This window comes from Delphinus delphis, chromosome 11 (assembly GCF_949987515.2).
Source record: "Delphinus delphis chromosome 11, mDelDel1.2, whole genome shotgun sequence".
Taxonomy (NCBI): domain Eukaryota; kingdom Metazoa; phylum Chordata; class Mammalia; order Artiodactyla; family Delphinidae; genus Delphinus; species Delphinus delphis.
In genome coordinates, this window is record NC_082693.1 from 66,442,359 (window position 1) to 66,461,732 (window position 19,374).

Below are 19,374 nucleotides of genomic sequence, written 5' to 3' on the forward strand. Positions count from 1 at the left end.
GAAATTTCAGGTTAGGGGATTAATCTGAGCTGTCCTGAAGTCTAAAGGTAGTCCAATTTTGAACGCCGTTTATATTCTGTGAATAGCCTTTGGTTTTTCATTTTAATGACTGTGTGTGTGTGTGTGTGTGTGTGTGTGTGTGTGTGTGTGTAAAAAGCAAGTGGCGTTGAAAGTATTCACCCATTTTTCTCTTCATTGAGCACCTCAGTCCCCAACTTTTCATCATTCCGTTCAGATCTTCTGGTGCTCCGCCAGCTCTTTTTCCTTGTCTCCAGCCACTAATTTGCCTCTGGTTCCCACTGCTGGGACCTGTAAATGATGACTCCTGACACGAATAGATCCTTGCTCTCTTGACCCTTGAGTTGGGTGAAGGGATATCTCTTCTCAGCACCAAAATTAAACCTGCAAGGGCAGTTTTAGGAACATTGTTATAAATGGTGTTTTCTTTCAATTCTTCAAGTACTGCAGGATAAGCCCATGAGTGAATTGTTTCTAGGTTGTAAAATCTATTCCAGGCCAAAAGAGATAGGCTAAGACTTTCGTTTTTGGAACTGCTCATGCCTGTTCTTAAGTTAGAAACTGCTGGTTTGACCTAACACCTATTCCTGCTGGTCTGTGAGATACATGATACCTTTTCCTCTTTCATAATTTATTGCTTCAACAGCAGACTTTTGTTAGAGCCCTGCTGTTAAGGGACAAAGAAAACACCCACTTTGTTGAACATTTATGTTTAAAGTGAGTGCATTGCACTAAATCACTGTGTGCCCATGGGAACATCCCTAACCCAAATTATAACCATATCTGTGATGGAATCAGGCCCTGATTTTTTTTGGTAATATTTTTTTGAGTGTGTTGATCCCTGTGGAATTCACAAATGTTCTTTTTTTTTTTTTTTTTTCTCCCAGTGCCTGAACAAACTAGTTTTAAGTTAGGTTTCCTTCTGTGGACTTCCACAGTGCATCAGACTGTATCATGGTACCCTGTACACAACTTTGTTACTGCTTTTTAAATTATCTCTCTTTTCTGCCAGTCATTAAAATCTCTATAATGGCACTTTCAAAATATATTTTGAATGAATGAATGAACAAATCAAGAGTCTAATTACATTGACTTTTACTGAGCAGGTCAAGCTTTGGCGTACTCCTGTATCCCAGCGTGGGGTTCCTCCACAGAGATTGTACACCATCCAACTGATAAATATCTCTCCTTCAAAAAATGACATAATAATTAGTCATCGATTTTGGATAGCCCCTGTAAATAGCAAAGAATAAAAGCAAGTCTGTATATAGGTTTAAAGTTCCATCACTGGTGGTCAATGCCTTTGTCTTAGGTATGCTTTAGTTCTTAATTTTACTTGTTTCAAATCACAGAATTCTCTTAGAGAATGAGGAAATATTTGAAAGAGATTTGACTATGGTCCCAGAAAATATATATGGACCTACCTGAATAATATTTGTTTTTGTGGGGAGAAAAGGAGTGGGGAAAAGGGAAAAGTTTCATTTTTTTAAAAATTTAACTCTCACCTTTGTACCACGGAGGCAGCTTTGTGAAATATTAAGGGCATGGGTTTTGGCATTAAACAGACTTGGATTCAGATCTCCCATTTATTGGTCCTGCACTTGGTCAAGTTGCTTAATCCTTGTTCTTCATCTGCAAAATTGGGCTCTGATATCACCTAGTGTTGTAGCAAGGATTAAATAAAGTTCCTGGAAACTTGATATAATTGTATAATAAAAAACTAAAGAGTTTGTTAGCTGTTAATTTCATTCCGTTTCTAACAGCTCACAGCTCTCTTGTGTGAGGATACTGCTCACACTCACTGGTAAACATTTCCATTAAGAGAAGTAGGTCTTGAGCACAAGAATAACTCAGGGAAACCCCTTTATAAGTTGTATTAATCAGAGTCTCCAGAGAAACTTAACCGCTAGTGTGTGTGTGTGTGTGTGTGTGTGTGTGTGTGTGTGTGTGTGTGTATGTATATAGTAAAGAGATTTATTGTAAGTCATTGATTTATGAAATTATGTAGGTTGAAAAGTCTCATGATCTGCCCTCTGCAAGCTGGAGACCCAGGAAGGATGGTGGTGTAAATTCCAGTCTGAGTCTGTAAGCCTGAGAACCAGGATTACTGAGGGCAGATCAGTGTCCCAGCTGAGACAGAGAGAAAGAAATCTTCCTATTCTCTTTTTTGTTCTATTCAGACCCTCAACAGATTGGATGATGCCCACCTACAATGGGAAAGACAATGTGCTTTACTCCATCTGCTGAATACAATGCTAATCTTCCTGAAACATCCCCACAGACATACTCAGAAATAATGTTTAACTAGTGTTCTGGGTCTCCTATGATCCAATGAAATAGACACATAAAATTAACTATCACACCAAGTATATTGGTTATGATGCATTTCTTGGTGAAGTTGACTTGGCATTGGAGGCTGTAGTTTACCCACCTTTGAAGCAAATCCAAGATGTTTATATATTGCGATGGGCATGTATAAATACAGAAAGAGAGAAGAGAAATTTGTTGATACAGAAAATGGAAAAGCACTGGGTATATGAGCAGGAGAGAGAGGGCAATTATAAATGCTTAAACTAAGAACAGGTACATATTCCCAGTGGACTAATATGGGAAAAGACATGGAAAGACATGTGAGTTGAAGCCTGGCAGCTCTGAATTTGAGTCTCATCTTAAGACTTTCCAGTTGTGTTATCATGGGCAAGTTGTTTAATTTCTATCTCTGATGTTTTCATATCTCTAAAGTAAAAAGAGTAATAATATTTTAAATTGCTAATTTTAATTATGAAAATAAATAATATGGAAAACACACATCGAGTGTTAATTCTCTTTCTTACTTCCTCTTAAGTGCTATTTTTTAACTAGGAAATTATATTCACACCTATTATTATTGTATGACATGTAGAGGAAAATATAGCCGTAATTATATATTCGGAAGACAGGTATAAAGTGAATTATGCATATATTAATATACAGTGTAGTCTGTGTATCCCAGATCCAACAAAATTAGCTATGTAGATTTGAGTAGCCATTCCGATTTGGGGGCTCCTTATTTGTAAAATGGGGATTATACCTTTATAGGTTTATTGAGAGAATTACATAAGATAATAATCGTGAAGCATTTTGTTCAGGACGTGTTACAGAGTAGAAGTGGACTTATATGGGATAAAGGCTTATTTAGATGGCATAGTCCAGGCTCTAACTCAGAAGAAGTATCTTCATAATGAATGCTCCATTTAACTGAGTCTTCATCTATTTTTCAGACATGGTACTATAGTGAGGATACATTTCTCTTTCTTTAGACCCTAAGCAAAAACTAATTTTAAAATAAAGTTAATAAAAGCTACAACTTGTTCATTTTCCCCCTGATAGGAATTGATGAGGTTTTTAGTAATGTGTTGGAAATATAAAAACAGTTTTTTGATTGGATGCCTACTGCCCCATATTTGATAGGTTAGAATAAAAAACAATCATCTTTATGAAATAGGATGTCATTACTGTACTTTATTCAGTTGTCAAAGTCTAAACAAAATCCAATTTAGAACAAATAAACAGGTCTGTGTCAAAAGAAGGATACCAGAGAGGAGGCTTAACTGTATTTTCTGAAACTGTATTACTTGGCAGTTCTGTGACACTTAGAAATGATACCCAGTGAAACGGGTTTCAGCTTTGGGGAGCTACGTAATAGAATCCTGTGTGCGCATCTGTCTAGTTCACGTCACATGATTGTTGTCTTTTTCTCCATCTCCATTTCCATTCTTCTTCATGCAATGAAAGTATGGAGCAGGGAAACAACTTGCTCATTGCTCAGTGGGATTTAACCTTTTCAAGAAGTGACATCTTTTTATTTTGCTCAGAGTACATACAGTATATAGTTATCATGTATAATAACTTAGCAGTAGTTTAAAATTAGTATCCAATTAAATTATGCTTTTTGTAACAAACATATTATTATTCTAATAAATTGAAATTGTGTGTTTTAAGTAAAAAGTTAACTGTTTATATTCCCTTTCTCTCTTAGTGCTTTTCTAGTTTAATTAAAGAAAAGGAGAGAAGGAAAGTTGAGTTTATGATTTGAGAAAAAAAAATATGAGTAGAGGGAATTCTTTTGCGTGGTCCTCAAATACAAAATCTGTTATCCTAGGGTGACCTGAAAGCCATAGATGTGCCATGTGAGACCAGAAAATTTATATAGCTTTGTCTCTGGAATCTCCCGTGGAACTCAAATTCAATCACTTATATCTCACTTATATCTTTTTTCTGAGATTAAAATCCTACCTATTTCTATTTCATGTGATAATGCCTATGAATTTGCTTCTTTCTAGTTATTTGAGGATTGAGAGGATTAACTGAAATGCTTTTATATTAAAAAATGCTACTAATGTCATCACTCTTTTGGGCAAAGAGTGATAACTCTGACCACTCTGATGTCTAGACATTTAATTTAAGAGTTCTAATTTCATGCCCCTATTACACTCTAAAATTGTATAAGTTTAATTGAATATTTTAATTGCAAATTTCATACTTGGCAAATTGTCTCATCTGGTTATCACTCAAAACCAGACAACACATACTTTATATTCATTCAAATATAATTAATAGAAGTTTTCCTTAAAATTCTCTATAAGAGCCATACTTGATATTACATATTTTAGTTTTTAAAAAAACAAAAGAAAAACTAAACAAAACAATGCATGTGCTTTTATATGTATCTATTTTTTAAATTTTATTTTATTTATTTTTTTATACAGCAGCTTCTTATTAGTTATCCATTTTATACATATTAGTGTATATATGTCAATCCCGATTCATCACACCACCACCCCCCGCCGCTTTCCCCCCTTGGTGTCCATACGTTTGTTCTCTACATCTGTGTCTCTATTTCTGCCCTGCAAACCGGTTCATCTGTACCATTTTTCTAGGTTCCACATACATGCATTAATATACGATATTTGTTTTTCTCTTTCTGACCTACTTCACTTTGTATGACGGTCTCTAGATCCATGCACATCTCTACCAATGACCCAATGGAATATTACTCAGCCAAATAAAGGAACAAAATTGGGTCATTTACATGTGCTTTTTTATCAGTAGAGAAGAGGATAAGAAAGTAAGTGGTAAGAAATCCCAAATAACATTAGCGTAAACTAGTTAAAATTGTATTCTCTGTACAGAGAAGTCCAGAGGTGTGCAGTCCCAGGGTCATGGGAAATTTTTATAAAGGGCTCAGTTTCTGGGCTCCTTTCAGTTTGCTCTCTACCATCTTCAGAACAGGGCTTTTCTCTACCATCCTCAGAACTGGGCCTCCACCTATAGTCAGCAGGACAGAGGAAGGGTAAGGGAGAACATGCTCCCTCCTCTTTGAGGACTTTTCCTAGAGGGCCTCTGGCTACTGTGCTTTCATTTCATTGGATAGAATTTAGTCACATGACCAAGACTCCTGTACTGGTTGATTCTGGTTCTTTGTATGTATTCAGTGGCTTGTGCATATTAGATACTTAATTTCTAAGCTCTTGTGTCACCCTAAACCTTGGCATTACTGCAGTTGATTCAAGTAGTAGTAATTTATTCATTTTACTTACAGCTTCTGTTTTTAAAAAGGACTTTGAGTTTCATTCCAGGATAGTCACTTGAGATTTTTGCCTGATACCTATTTTATCAAGCAAGATTTGGGGGCATTTGTGTGTTATGAGTTTGACATGCTGTAAATTATCACTTCTGTCTGATAATAGAGATTAACGATTTATGTTTCCAAATATCCTATTATGAACATAGACTAAAAGTAGGCATTAATCTTGGAAAAACAGAAGAAATGCAACTGTAATGCCACTTCACAATTAAATTATATAAAATCTCATTATTAGAGTCATCAGCTGAATTAGCAAAATCAGTTATTAAATGTGAATTAATGCAAAGTTTGAATATGATGCCAAGCCAATGCCAATTAATGTCAGTTGGGAAATTTCAGAGGCATGAATACTTTAGGAAAGCATTGAACATCTAAAACATATAATGTCTTATCTCTGAGGAAAGAAATCTTAGTTTCAGAGTACCTACATGTGTTAAAAGATAATCAAACAAAATAAAGTTCAGAAAAAATGTCTCAATTTAACATGAACATGATGTTTTTGTTAGTATTTGGACCTTAAGGATTATCAATTATTTTGTGAACCATTGCCTGTAAACATTAAACTATCTGATTTATTTTGATGACTAAGAATTTTTGCCCAGGGAATAACCAAACAACTTATTACTGAAATATTCTCAATAACATAATCTTAATTTTAAGTTGTTTTAGCTTTTCAGTTTCCAGAAGGCTTCTAACATAGATCGTCATTTAATTTCCATGAAGCTTGTCGCTACTGCTACTGGTAGATTAAAATGCTATCCTCTGTAACTTTGAGTTTTCATAAGCATGGCGGCCTGATCTGTCTGGAACTCCATTCCCTGCATGCTTGCCTTCCCTACAAACCTCACCTGACCTGTCATCGTGGAAAAGTGTCCCTTTTGTGGGTTCCCAGAACACTTTATGCTTCGTTTACACTGTATTGTGAGTGTTTGATCATCTGTCTTCACCATGAGATAGTTCATTCAAAAAATATTTACCTATTGTTTGGTAATCTTATTCTCAATGTTTAATATGGTATAGGAGTGCCACAAATTATGCTTTAATGAAATTGAAAGAAGAAAGAAAGCTACTATCCTTTAGTATTTCCCTGGTCTTAACAGCTCTTGGCTCTGTAAACCACATCCTGTTTCACCCATGTTCTGAGTAAATGTCCGCTTAGTTTACTGCAATTCTTGAAAACTATACTTTTCTTCTGTTTACTGCAATACATATTCTTGAAAAGTATACTTCTGATGTGCTTTATTAATACCAATATTCGAACATGTCGGATCTCAACGATTTTTAAAGACCTTTGTTTGAACCTGAGGCAAAAGATAGGTCTACTTGAGGATTTGTATGTTTTGACAGTTCTGTATTGAGGGCAACCTTCTACAAAGAGCCACTGACATTTTGTTTGTATGTACTGACAGCAGTGGGGAAGGGCATGCTTTTTAAAATAATTTAGAAAATTTATTTTGTTGCCTTTTTAAATGAAAAGTCAGTAGAAATGATGATAGATTAGATTTTTATTGAAAAAAAATAATTTATTCCCTGTAGTTTGCTTTTTTGCATTCTGTATTCTCTACATAGTTCATGTATGTGGTTAGCAGGGACATGAGGACCTTATGTTCTGAACAGATATGTTGCAGTTAGTATGTATGAAATGCTAAATGTGGTTTCTTAACCTCAGCACTATTGACATTGGGGGCCAGATAATCTTTGCTTTCGGGGGCTGTCTTGTGTCTTCTAACATGTTTACATATTTAATGGCATACCTGGCCTCTACCCACTAGATGCCAGTAGCATCCACCCACTTGTGACAACCATAAACGTCTCCAGACATTGCCCAGTGTCCCCTGGGAGACAGAGTCACCCCTGGTTGAGAAACATTGTACTAAAAAATGCTCCCCTTCTGTCTCTGTCAATATTTAGAATCAGCTAGGGATTTGTCTGCCTGTTTACACTTAATGTTTGCATTTAACTCTGTCCAATCCACTGTTACCATGGGTTTGACTGGTTTTCATTTATCAAGTATCTGGAGTATTGTGATTTTTATTTTTAATGGTATTTTAGAGAAAGGGTTGTTAGGGGAGATTGGGGTAAAGATGGGCAAAACTTTTGCAAGAAAAAGAAATTCTACACACTTAATGGTAATTCCTAGAAAATGGTCAAAATCAGGTTAAAACAAACTGAAAGGATTTAAGGGAGGGCATTTTGTTGTTTTTTTCTTGAAGTAAAGTGGTCTTCTGGAATTTAAGTGTTACAGTGAATAGTACTTCTTGTATCCAGATGTGTTTTCTTCCTTTGACTGTAACAAGTATTTATTCTTTCTGTTTCTCCAATTTGTATTCTTCACTGGCTGCTTAATTTCAGTGACTGTGGTTCTGAAAGATAAATCACTGGGGGAGAAATATGAGAAGTAAAAGATTTGAATCTATTAAAATACACTATAATATATCCACCTACACACAGATACATAAAAGTGACCCAACCATTTATTATTTAGAGATCAATAACATTTTTTCAATTTCTCCCCCAAAAGACACTTCGAATTCACATTCATCTATAGCATGGGCCAGTTTCCTTAATTGTAAAGCAACTTCACATAACATGAATAACACTATTTCTTATTAGATTCTAGCTTGATGGTATATTAAAATGTGTTGTTGTTTTTAATATACATAGAAACCAGAAGATTTTATTGACATGATCAGCATGTAAACAAACTGTGTCATCAATTTTAAACAGCTGTGGAAAAGCCTTTGGTATGAATGGTCTATTAAAATACAGATCTTCCTTTACAATCGGATTGCTGGGCTTGAACTGTGGCACACTTCTTGCTAGCTGTGTGTCCTCTGGTGTGTTGCAGAACTTTTACTTGCCCCAGATTCATCATCTGTAAAACGAGACTTGTAATAATAACCTACCTCATAAGATTATTGATGAGTAATAAGTTAATATATGTAAATTAAGTTAATATATGTAGCACTGTAAGTGCCAAATAGGTTTAGCTGTTGTCGTTGTTCCTATTATTACAACCACAACTATTACAATGTGAAGGGTTTCTATCCTTCTATCCAGTCTTCAGTAAAGTAAAGAATGGGTTCTATAAATGTGGAGAACAGCAGTAATAGAAGCTTCGTTGTTACAGCGCTAGAATTGACCCAAATTCATCCTGAGCTGTCAAAATGGCGTTTGGATTCCTTTTCAGAGCATTAATTCAAATTCATATTATCCAAAATCTGAAGAATTTTAGAGCAAAAGGAAACATAACCTAGTACATATGCATCTAGACTTGAATTATCTTCTCTCTTCTCTTCTTTTTTTCTTTTAGAAAGAGCATGGGATTTAGTATCCGAGAAACTGTGTTCCAGTCCTGGCTTTGTCGCTTGTTAACCATAAAACCTAGGGTTAGTTGGTAAATTCTCCGTGGACCTCGCTTTCTTCCTGTGTAACATGGGGCTGATGATGACACTCTCTACTGCTGCTTACTTTCAAGCCTCTGCCCAATGGCACTTGCACTCCGTGAACCTTCCTTTGTCCATTCCTGAGCTAGAGCGGCGTTGCTCCTCTGTGCCCTATCATAGTAATTTTCCACGCCATTTATTTTCTTATTTGTCTCCCTCAATAGATCGTGCATCCACAGGAGAGTGCATCTGTCTTGTTCACATATGCAGTGTGCATACTAGAGCATAGGTGATGCTCAATTAAATCCTTAGCCATGAGAAATTGGTCACAATAGCCGTCTAACTTGGACTCATTCCGTTGCTAACTTTATTCAGATGATGCAGAGGATGATGCTCTCTAATTCAAAGAGCCACTTTATATATAATCCTGGAGACTTAGCTGCTCCATCCCTCTGTGTGACTAGTTTCTTCCAAAGAATGAGGCAGGCTGGACAGGATTGTCTAGGTGTGGTTATCATGCTGTATCTTATGAGGTAGAAAATGACAGGACTGTAATACATCAGTATGGGGGAGCCCATGAGGCTGAATACATCATTTTCCAGGTTTATGGGCTTTAGGTACAGTTTCAAAGATATGCATTCATCTCCTCATGTTCTTTTTGTCTAGCCTAACAGCATATTTGTCCTTTAGAAATGAGACTAATTAGTGGGCGATTGCAGTTATTTAGGTGACAGGAAAGGTAAAAAGGGCTCTGCCAGATCTGTAAAAGTGAACCTTGAGGGGCCAGAGTAAAGAGCCTTAGAAAATAAAATAAGAATTGGTGGGCTTTGGAAACTTTTTAAACCTGGGATTTTGAGGGTAAGTGAAAAGTCACGAGTGATAACCAGGTTTCTGATTTTAGCAACTGATGTAAAGGATGGTTCTAATTGTTGAGGAAAGATTTTTTTCTTCTTTTATATCTTTCATTTATCACTTTATTTTTGAGTGGGAAATATTGCTTTCAAGTTTTGGATGTGTTGGTTTTGAAATTCCAGCTAATAAGCACCTAGATTGATGTGGTTGAGTAAGCTGTTGAATTTTCAACAGATCTGGATGTCAGGAGAGAGATCACTAATTTAGAATTGAGAACAGTCAGCATATGAGCTGCATGTATGCATGTTGTCATGCAGAGACAGTACTTACCAAGAAAAGGAGAAAAAGACAAAGTCCTGGGAAATACCAACTTCTTTTAAAGGAATATATGAATAAAGATACACTTTTCTTCATTCTTGGAAGGATAGTCTCAGGGATAGAGAATAAGGAAGACTGGTTTTCCAGAAGCCGAGGAAACACAAGAGTTTCAGGAAGGAAAATGGGTTTAATAGTCACAGATGCTACAGTTGAGTAGGTGATTCATACAAGCAAACTATTTTGGGAGTTTGATAATTAGTGGAAATTCGATTATGACATTTCAGCAGAATTCTGGGAAAGAGCCTAAACTGGATTTAGGGGTAAATGGGATTTGAGTCATTGGACATGTGCACCACAGCCTATCCTTAAAGGAAATTTGACTTTGAGGGGAAGAACGACAGTAAGAGGTAGTTAAGAGGTGGATGCAGGAATGTTAAGGTGGTAGGGTTTTATCTTCCGCTCTATGCTAAGAGGCACACAAACATTTTTGTAGTCTTAAGGGAAAGGAAATTGCAATGGGGAAAAAGATTGAAGATATTGGATAAAAAGGGGCTCGTGGAAGGACTTTAGTTCCTAAGGAAAGTAGGAAGACTCGGATTAAGATGGATTTCTCCTCTGATGACATTGGCCTTGTATCAAAGAAGAAACACCTCTCTATCTGAACCTCAAAGGAAAGTGACAAAGACAATTAAGGTTGTAGATATGTTTCTGAAATGAGATAATGTGTGTGAGCTTAGCTAACTGGAAAGCATTTTGTCAAAATTATTTTTATAAAGAATATTACTCCTTTTTGGAAGATATGTGAGTGTTCTTTCTCTTTATCAGTTTTACTTGCTTCTAAAGACAACTGAACTTTTTCACAGACTCTTAAATGCAGCAGGAAGCTTTGTTTTTCCTTGTTCCTAGCAACTGAAAAGTACACTTAACAGCAAAGCGCATCAATTTCATTATCAAATTGTTGCTCTAAATTTTCTACAGATATGTACATTTCTGTGTATATGTAACTGTTAATGTGGTTTGGAACAGTTTCATTTATTCAAATGGCTCTTTTAACAAATAATAGAAATAATGAGGTTAATATATGCTAATGACACAAGTGAGCAAACTTTAATTTCAAAATGATTTACTTCATTATTTTTCAATCATGCCCGTTAAGTAAAAAGCTGAGTACTTAAAAATACTCTACAAAATGATAAGTTTTTATCAGTGGCCTTCTCATTTTGCAAACCTCCATTTTCCCGCCTTTTGGAGGCCTCAGGAGCTGGCAAATGGAATCTGCAATTTGAGGTTCATGACAGTAGTACTCGGGTCCAAGAGAGGTGCCAAATGTCTGTAAGACACTTGCTGATTATATGAGAATAGGGATAGGCCAGAAAGCCCTCCGTGAGAACTTTCAGAACTTAGTCCAGTTCCTTGACACTGTATTTTCACAGACATGCTTATAATTGATTCTCACTTGTCAAGAGGGCAGGGCCTGGAAATGCTGGGATAATCCATGTGGCCACGCACTGCCAGAGGAGCCTCCTAGGGAGGCCCAGAGTCTGAGGGTCTGTAGACCAAAGCATGTCTCGCAACAGTGAACTGAAATTCGCCCAGTGTTCTGAAATTTAAGCTTATTTGACCAAATCCAAATAATAAGGAAATAACAATGTGGTTGGTCTTCAGTCTTTGATGGAATCTGTTAAAATTCTGACTCTATACTATTGATCCAGATTACCTTTTGCCTTTCAAGCAGTCATGGGCCAATATTTCCCAAGCAATATGGCCAGTGGGAGAGGCATCTCAGGTTTAAATGTATATATGTATATCAGGGCCTTAGACAGGTTTCCTTTCTGAAGTGATGAAAAACTGCGTGCTCCAAGGAGAAATCCAGGTGGTTTGTAATTCTAGTGGGAGAGAAAAGATTGCTGGAAAAGGGAAATTTCAGTAGGGGGTAAAGAGCTTTTTGAAATTACTTCTTAATACTTTCTAATGTAACGTACATGCAGCTGATCCCTCTCTAGTATTTTCTGTCCTGAGTAATCATTTCCTTCTATTTAGAATTTATTTTTATAGTACCTCATCATTTTTATGGCCCCATTAACCATTTTTATTTTTGAAATATAAAATGAAAATTTGATTTTATGTATAGTAATACAGTCTTGTCTCCAAATTTCTATTTTGCTCATGCAGAGGGTTACTTCTACAAGAGAACAGCAGGTTTGCAGAAGCACTACATTATTATAAATTGGCGATCGGGAGCAGGCCTACGCTGGCTTGTAAGTAACATTCAAGTCCTTTTAAAATATCCCTCCCTTCCCCTCCCTTCGTGAAAATGGTGATTTAAAGCCTCACAGATTAAAAAACATGGTAACTCTATTTCTGAATACTTGCCAATCAAATGATGAGACTTTAACAATTACATCTCTCTCAATTTTAGTATTTTGGTGCCTGTTTATCATGTTAATATATTAAGATAAATATAACTTTTATTCATCTCGATATTAAGCTCAAAATATTCTGACTCCTTGAAGGCAGAGACTCTTATATATTTTTTTTCAGTGACACCTGTACTTCTTACTACATTGTTGTTCTTTTGTATATTTGTTCCCTGGCTATTTATTTCTTGGTTTTCTTTTAAAATCAGAAATAATGCATAGAAACAAAACGGAAGTAAAGATAACTTTATTGTTTCCATAGTATACATCATCTTCTCAACATTTGTATTTCCACTTGTCTCCCCTCAGCTGCATATTTAAACACCGGGATTATTCTAATGAACCAAGGAAAGACGGAAGAAGCTCGACGCACGTTCCTGAAGTGTTCTGAGATCCCTGATGAAAACCTAAAGGACCCTCATGCCCATAAGAGCTCGGTCACCAGCTGTCTGTACAACCTGGGGAAACTCTATCATGAGCAGGGACACTATGAGGTCAGGCCAAAACCTCTGCCTTATTCCTCCCCCTTGTTCTGATCTAGTCTCAATGTTTTCTACCTACAATCTCATTGTAGGGACACTGATCATTTAAGAAGCTCATAAGTGTTTTTATTAAAAGAGTTTTATGGTGAAATTCTTTTGGAAAAAAACTCTGCTCAAGCAAAACTTAATGGATTTCTTCACTGTGAATTTCTCAGCGTAATTATGACTCCTCAGGAAAAGGAAATAACATGCATTGCAGCTCAAGCTTGTTTGCTCACCATCTCTTTGATTTTACAATTCAAGACACATTATTATTTTTATCTATATCCATTTTTTGATGTTAAAAAATACATTTTTGTACTCTGCGTATTGAGTAAATGATTTGATATAAATCCTACTCGTTTCTTTTCATTCTTTTTAAAACAATAACCCAGTGAAAACTAATTTTATTGTGTTTTTAAATTGGGGAGGGGGAAAGGTGATGGAGACAGGGTCTTGTGTGGGAAGTTGGGAGGTTGACCCAGTCCTGTGTTCCCTGTCTCTCTCACGAAGCCTGCCTGCATGGGTTTCTTCTCTCCCATTCAGTATGGCTCCTCCCTCCTCAAATGACACCCACACACACTCTTACACGATGTATTAAGATTGCAACATGAGGGTGAAAATAGAATTTTAAAAATAATTGCATTTAATGATCTCAGTAGGTCTCAGTAGCTAGAAGATTCGTTAGTCAATATTTTATTTAGATCCTACTTGATCGCCTGACTTGAAGTACCTACAGATTTTAGATGACTGTGGGTGACTTCTGGTTATTTTATTGCATAATCTATGGGAACTGAAAAATTTATATTGAGAGAACAATAGTAACATTTGACTCCTTGTTAAACTGATTTTTATATGACCTTCTTCACGGACTGGGTTGAATATTTTTATTCATGAAATGGAGGCAGTATGATATCAAAGGATGGCTTAATTATTTTCCTCTAAATACCATTTAGAAAGAGCAATGGAAGATTTTAATTTTGGAAGGATGTTGTTATTTTATTTTCAGTGACTAGCCCTGTACTTTAGCTCTTTTTCTGTTTCTTAAATTAGGATGCACTTAGTGTATACAAGGAAGCAATTCAGAAAATGCCAAGGCAGTTTGCCCCACAGAGCTTGTACAACATGATGGGTAAGTAAAATAGTAATATTTTAATTGATATTTCAGGGACCTATGGAAAAATTGAAACCTGTAATTCTGTTAAATGGAATTCTAATGAATCATTTTGTTAATCTTCACTAAAAAAACCCTGTTCACAATTGAGTGTCACATTCAAATTTTTACAAAGCATACTTATTCTAAGAGAAATAAATGTGTTAACATAGTGATTTTCAACAATTGGCTGGATCCCAGAGTTGTTCAAAAGGGGCTCAAAAACTGAAGCGGGTTTTGAGTGTTAGCTAGACCCTAGAGATTGAAAATGATGAATAAAGTACATGTAGATTTTAATGAATTTATGAAATTTGTGATAATTTTTGATCATGTTATTTTCTTAATCATAATGTCCTCCTCAAAAATAAACATTGCTATGATGTAGAGATTCATGGTTTTGATGCTTATAAAAAAATGTGAGCAACTGAGCCAACTTGTATGGTTTTCGCTGATAAAGGCTTAGATCTCAAGAGGTTTTTTTCAGGGTATTATTTTAGAGTAAAAACAATACTGTGAAGAGTGTAAATATCCTACTACAATTATTCCTTTTTCTACATTGAATAATTAGCTTAATTTTCTTATTAATCAGAAAGTATGTACGCTAGGGCATTGATTTTTCTAGGTACAAGAGGTCAAGAACTAGAATTTCTAGTAAAATAATCTGCCTATTACCTGCAATTGATCCGTGGCAGCCTTATAGGAAATTGTTACCACAGCTATTTGATGGTGGACACACCTGAAAATTGCCTATTCAGTATGTGATTCTTGAAAAGAATCCCTAAAGTTTAAGATGTTCTGCTGATTGATTAACTCTGCTGTTTCCAGATAAGGGGTTACTTTTGTCCTCAAATGAAATATTTCTTTTTCTCCGAACAACGAATCGCAAACTCAGATTTTCCTTTTTCATTAAACTTGGTTAACTTGCTTAGTATTTCTAGGCCTTCCTCATGCATATAAACTAAATGTGACTACATGATCGCTAGGATTATTTTATGCTTTTATATTCTGTGATTTGAGGCATTTGGTAGTAGCTGTATGGCTCTGAGTACACATATAAAATCCCAAGTCCTCCCAAACTAGAAAATATATGCCTGGCAAGGACACTCACTTCTACTTTTTTTTAAATAACAGAAAATTCAGAAATAGTTTAGAGCTATAACAAGGCACAGGTCAGTAAATAGAAAAAAAAAAAAGATTTGGGAGAGGTTTATATATTCATTCCTTGTCTCTGGGAATCCTGACATTTAGCCTGGACAGCAGTAGGGTGATTTAACGCTCGTGTTAAAGACGACACTGGAGTAGTTTTAGTTGCTATTTCTTTTTCTCTTTGGTATAATTACTGAAAGGTAAAATCTAACTTCCTTAAATGTACTTTTGTCTTTACCCTCTTATGAATTAAAACCGCGCCTTTCACTATCTAACATTTTACCATCGATCTATCCACTCAGGTGAAATTTACATGTCCATAAAGTGTGTACCTAGATTTATCAGTTGAATTAACCTTCTGTGTTAGTGCTGGATGGTTATTCATTTCAAAATGAACATTGAAAGAACTGTGTTCTCTAGTTTTGTCTGAGCAGGCACAGTGGTTTTAGTTTATAATTTTACTTTTAACGCTAATGCTTGGGAAGGACTTTTTCCCCAATTTTCCTCGGTTATCAGAGAAGACATCTTTCTTTAAATTAGGAAAGGATTCAGATCCATGGCAGCAGACTGCATATGGCATCTTTATTGTTAATAGGAAGTGTGGTATTCACTATAGTTAATGATTTGAGAAAATTCATTCAATTATTTTAAGTAAACACATTTGATTGAAAATTCAGCTGGTACCTTGAGATCTGTGTCTCATGTGGTTACACAGATGCTGAGCACAAACAGGCAGCAAAAGATAAGTGTATCCCTGGGGTGATTGCTTAGTCCTTTGTCTTATTTTCCATTATAGAAGGAGGGAGCCGCTTTGCCCAGACTCTGCAAAGCCCTCTAACAACTTGCAAGGGGAGAATCCCAATATAATTTATAATTCCAGATTTCTGCCATAATTATAGTGGCTGCCTTCTGTTTAATTTTATGTGACGGTCTGTCAGCTGACTAGGTTTTGTAGTTTCAGTTGTTCACGAAACTGTAATTTTCTCCGAGAATGAGTTCACCTCCTAATCAAATGGGTGAAATCCTCTGAGTGTTGGCTTTAACTCCTAATACATTTTGATTAGCCTCCATTTGACAAGAAAAAAAAATGGCCCAGGAGATAAGCCGCCCTATCAGTTCATCATTTTCATTAGTCTGTCAACATGTGCTGATTATCCTATCAAGTTTATCAACAGCCTTGAATGTGTTTTCTAATTCTCACATTTGCATATTATTGGTGCCCTTTAGGGATCAGTGATGGATTATAACGTCTGGTGAGATTTAGCCTGCAAGTATTCATTTTTCTCACGGCTCATTCATTTACCCCTTCAAGACCACTACCCCCAAGCACTTGCATGTATATCTGCAAACATTGTTTATTTTCTTTTATTTGGAAGTTAGGAGACATAAAGGAATAGGTATGAAAAAATACAATTATATTTGAATGTTATTATTACTTTAATAACTCAATTCATTGCAGCTGCTTAAAAAAACAAAAAAAACAACAAAAAACCCCAACACTCCAGCCCTTTGCATTTTCCCTTCCCTTGAACATTTTATGAAAAACATATCACTCTATGCTGCATGCCAGTACTTGACTTACCCTGAACATCGAATGAGCCTATTTTTCGCATTTGTGTATTAATAGAAAATAACAAGTTTGATTATCGATTATTACTTGCTTCCCAACTTAAATTTTTCTATATTTTATTGTAAGACTTAGTTTTTATTGTGATAATTTATAAGTAAACTTAAAAGTCTATTTAAAAATACATTCTCATTATTCTCTTTGATTTCATAGGATCAAGGTGATTGAGTAACAATAATTGAGGAGTATCGTCCCATCCAAAATTAAGTGAATTTGCAAGCATGTACAAATCATATTTTAAAAGACACTATATATCACTTTTATAAACAAAAATTAAAGTTTCACCTAGGTGGCAGTTATAATTGGTAAGGTATGAAAATACATGAAATGTTAAGAGGCCAATCACACAATAACTGTTAAAATTGCTCCTAGCCAGTTGTGGACCTCAGTTTCCTCTTGAGAGAATGGGTTGGATTCAGTGGAGATTCAGTATAGTCTGAAGTCAGATAGCCCAGGTTCAAATTATGGCTCTGACACTTAACAGCTGAGTGACGTTGGGCAAATTACTTAACTGAAGCCTCAGTTTCCCCATCCATAATGTGCTTGTAATGGTAGTGTCAGTTTGAGGATTGAGTGAGATAATGAAGGTAAAGCATGTTGGACCAAATGCCCAACCTAGTAAGTGTTTCGTGACATTTACCTTCCGTTGTAATCATTATCCTTTCTGTAGGCTTTAAACTCCAGAAGTCACTCCTTGTATATTCTCTGGCAGTTCTTTCTGTATTTACCAATATAAATCTGATTTCTCTATAGATACAGTTTTGACGTACTGATGGCCTTGGAGTCACCAACAGGGATTCTGTTTAGTTCTGTCCTGTCTAGAATTGCTGCGTTTTCTCTCGAAGTCCATTTCCCTTTATCTCTCAACAACCACAGTCAAAATCCATCTTTTATCATTAACTGCATTAACCAAAAGTGAAACAGCGTACTTAGTTAATGCCCAATTAATTTAATTCCATTAATAGAGTATTCCCTTTAAATTGAAATCATCATATTTAGGTTAGAGTTTCTTCTCCTTTTCCTGTCATGACATACTTTTCCCCTAGACTTTGTCAAAATTATTCTTTATTCTGACACCTATTGTAGGCCTTTATTGAATCTCAATTTCTCCTCTTTTCTTCTCAAATTGTAAGTGATTTTTAGAATCATAGAATGTTAGAGACGGAAGATTCGTATCTTTAAAATCCTCCTAACATAATCTTTTTACAAGCTAGAAATTAACACTCAAAGAGTTAGGTTGATCTGAGCCTGAACCAAGATGGCAGAGTAGAAGGATGTGCTTTCACTCCCTCTTGCGAGAACACCAGAATCATAACTAGCTGCTGGACAGTCATCGACAGGAAGACACTGGAACTCACCAAAAAAGATACCCCACATCCAAAGACAAAGGAGAAGCCACAATGAGACGGTAGGAGAGGCACAATCACAGCAAAATCAAATCCCATAACTGCTGGGTGGGTGACTCACAGACTGGAGAACACTTATACCACAGAAGTCCACCCACTGGAGTGAAGGTTCTGAGCCCCATGTCAGGCTTCCCAACCTGGGGGTCCAGCAACGGGAGGAAGAATTCCTAGAGAATCAGACTTTGAATGCTAGTGGGATTTGATTGCGGGACTTTAACAGGACTGGGGGAAACAGAGACTGCACTCTTGGAGGGCACACACAAAGTAGTGTGTGCATCAGGACCCAGGGGAGGGAGCAGTGACCCCATAGGAGACTGAACCAGACCTACCTGCTAGTGTTGGAGGGTCTCCTGCGGAGGCAGGGTGTGGCTGTGGCTCACTGTGGGGACAAGGACACTGGCAGCAGAAGTTCTGGAAAGTACTCCTTGGCGTGAGCCCTCCCAGAGTCTGCCATTAACCCCACCAGAGAGCCCAGGTAGGCTCCAGTGTTGGGTTGCCTCAGGCCAAACAACCAACAGGGAGGGAACCCAGCCCCACCCTTCAGCAGTCAAGTGGATTAAAGTCTTACTGAGCGCTGCCCACCAGAGCAACAGTCAGCTCTACCCACCACCAGTCCTTCCCATCAGAAAACCTTCACAAGCCTCTTAGATAGCCTCATCCACCAGAGGACAGACAGCAGAAGCAAGAAGAACTACAATCCTGCGCCTGTGGAACAAAAACCACATTCACAGAAAGATAGACAAGATGAAAAGGCTGAGGGCTATGTACCAGATGAAGGAACAAGATAAAACCCCAGAAAAACAACTAAATGAAGTGGAGATAGGCAACCTTCCAGAAAAAGAATTCAGAATAATGATAGTGAAGATGATCCAGGACCTCGGAAAAACAATGGAGGCAAAGATTG

At 36.5% G+C, this 19,374-nt stretch overlaps 1 protein-coding gene across 3 annotated transcripts in view; it reads left to right on the forward strand.

Moving 5' to 3' along the window:
• The window catches only part of TMTC2 (transmembrane O-mannosyltransferase targeting cadherins 2), a 391,943-nt gene that overhangs the window by 243,216 nt on the left and 129,353 nt on the right, over positions 1–19,374 (forward strand). For all 3 annotated transcript variants that reach the window (XM_060025323.1, XM_060025324.1, XM_060025325.1), the window contains 3 exons: positions 12,373–12,458; positions 12,927–13,111; positions 14,192–14,270. In XM_060025323.1, coding sequence (XP_059881306.1) covers positions 12,373–12,458; positions 12,927–13,111; positions 14,192–14,270 — 350 coding nt within the window. The remainder of the gene's footprint in view (positions 1–12,372; positions 12,459–12,926; positions 13,112–14,191; positions 14,271–19,374) is intronic.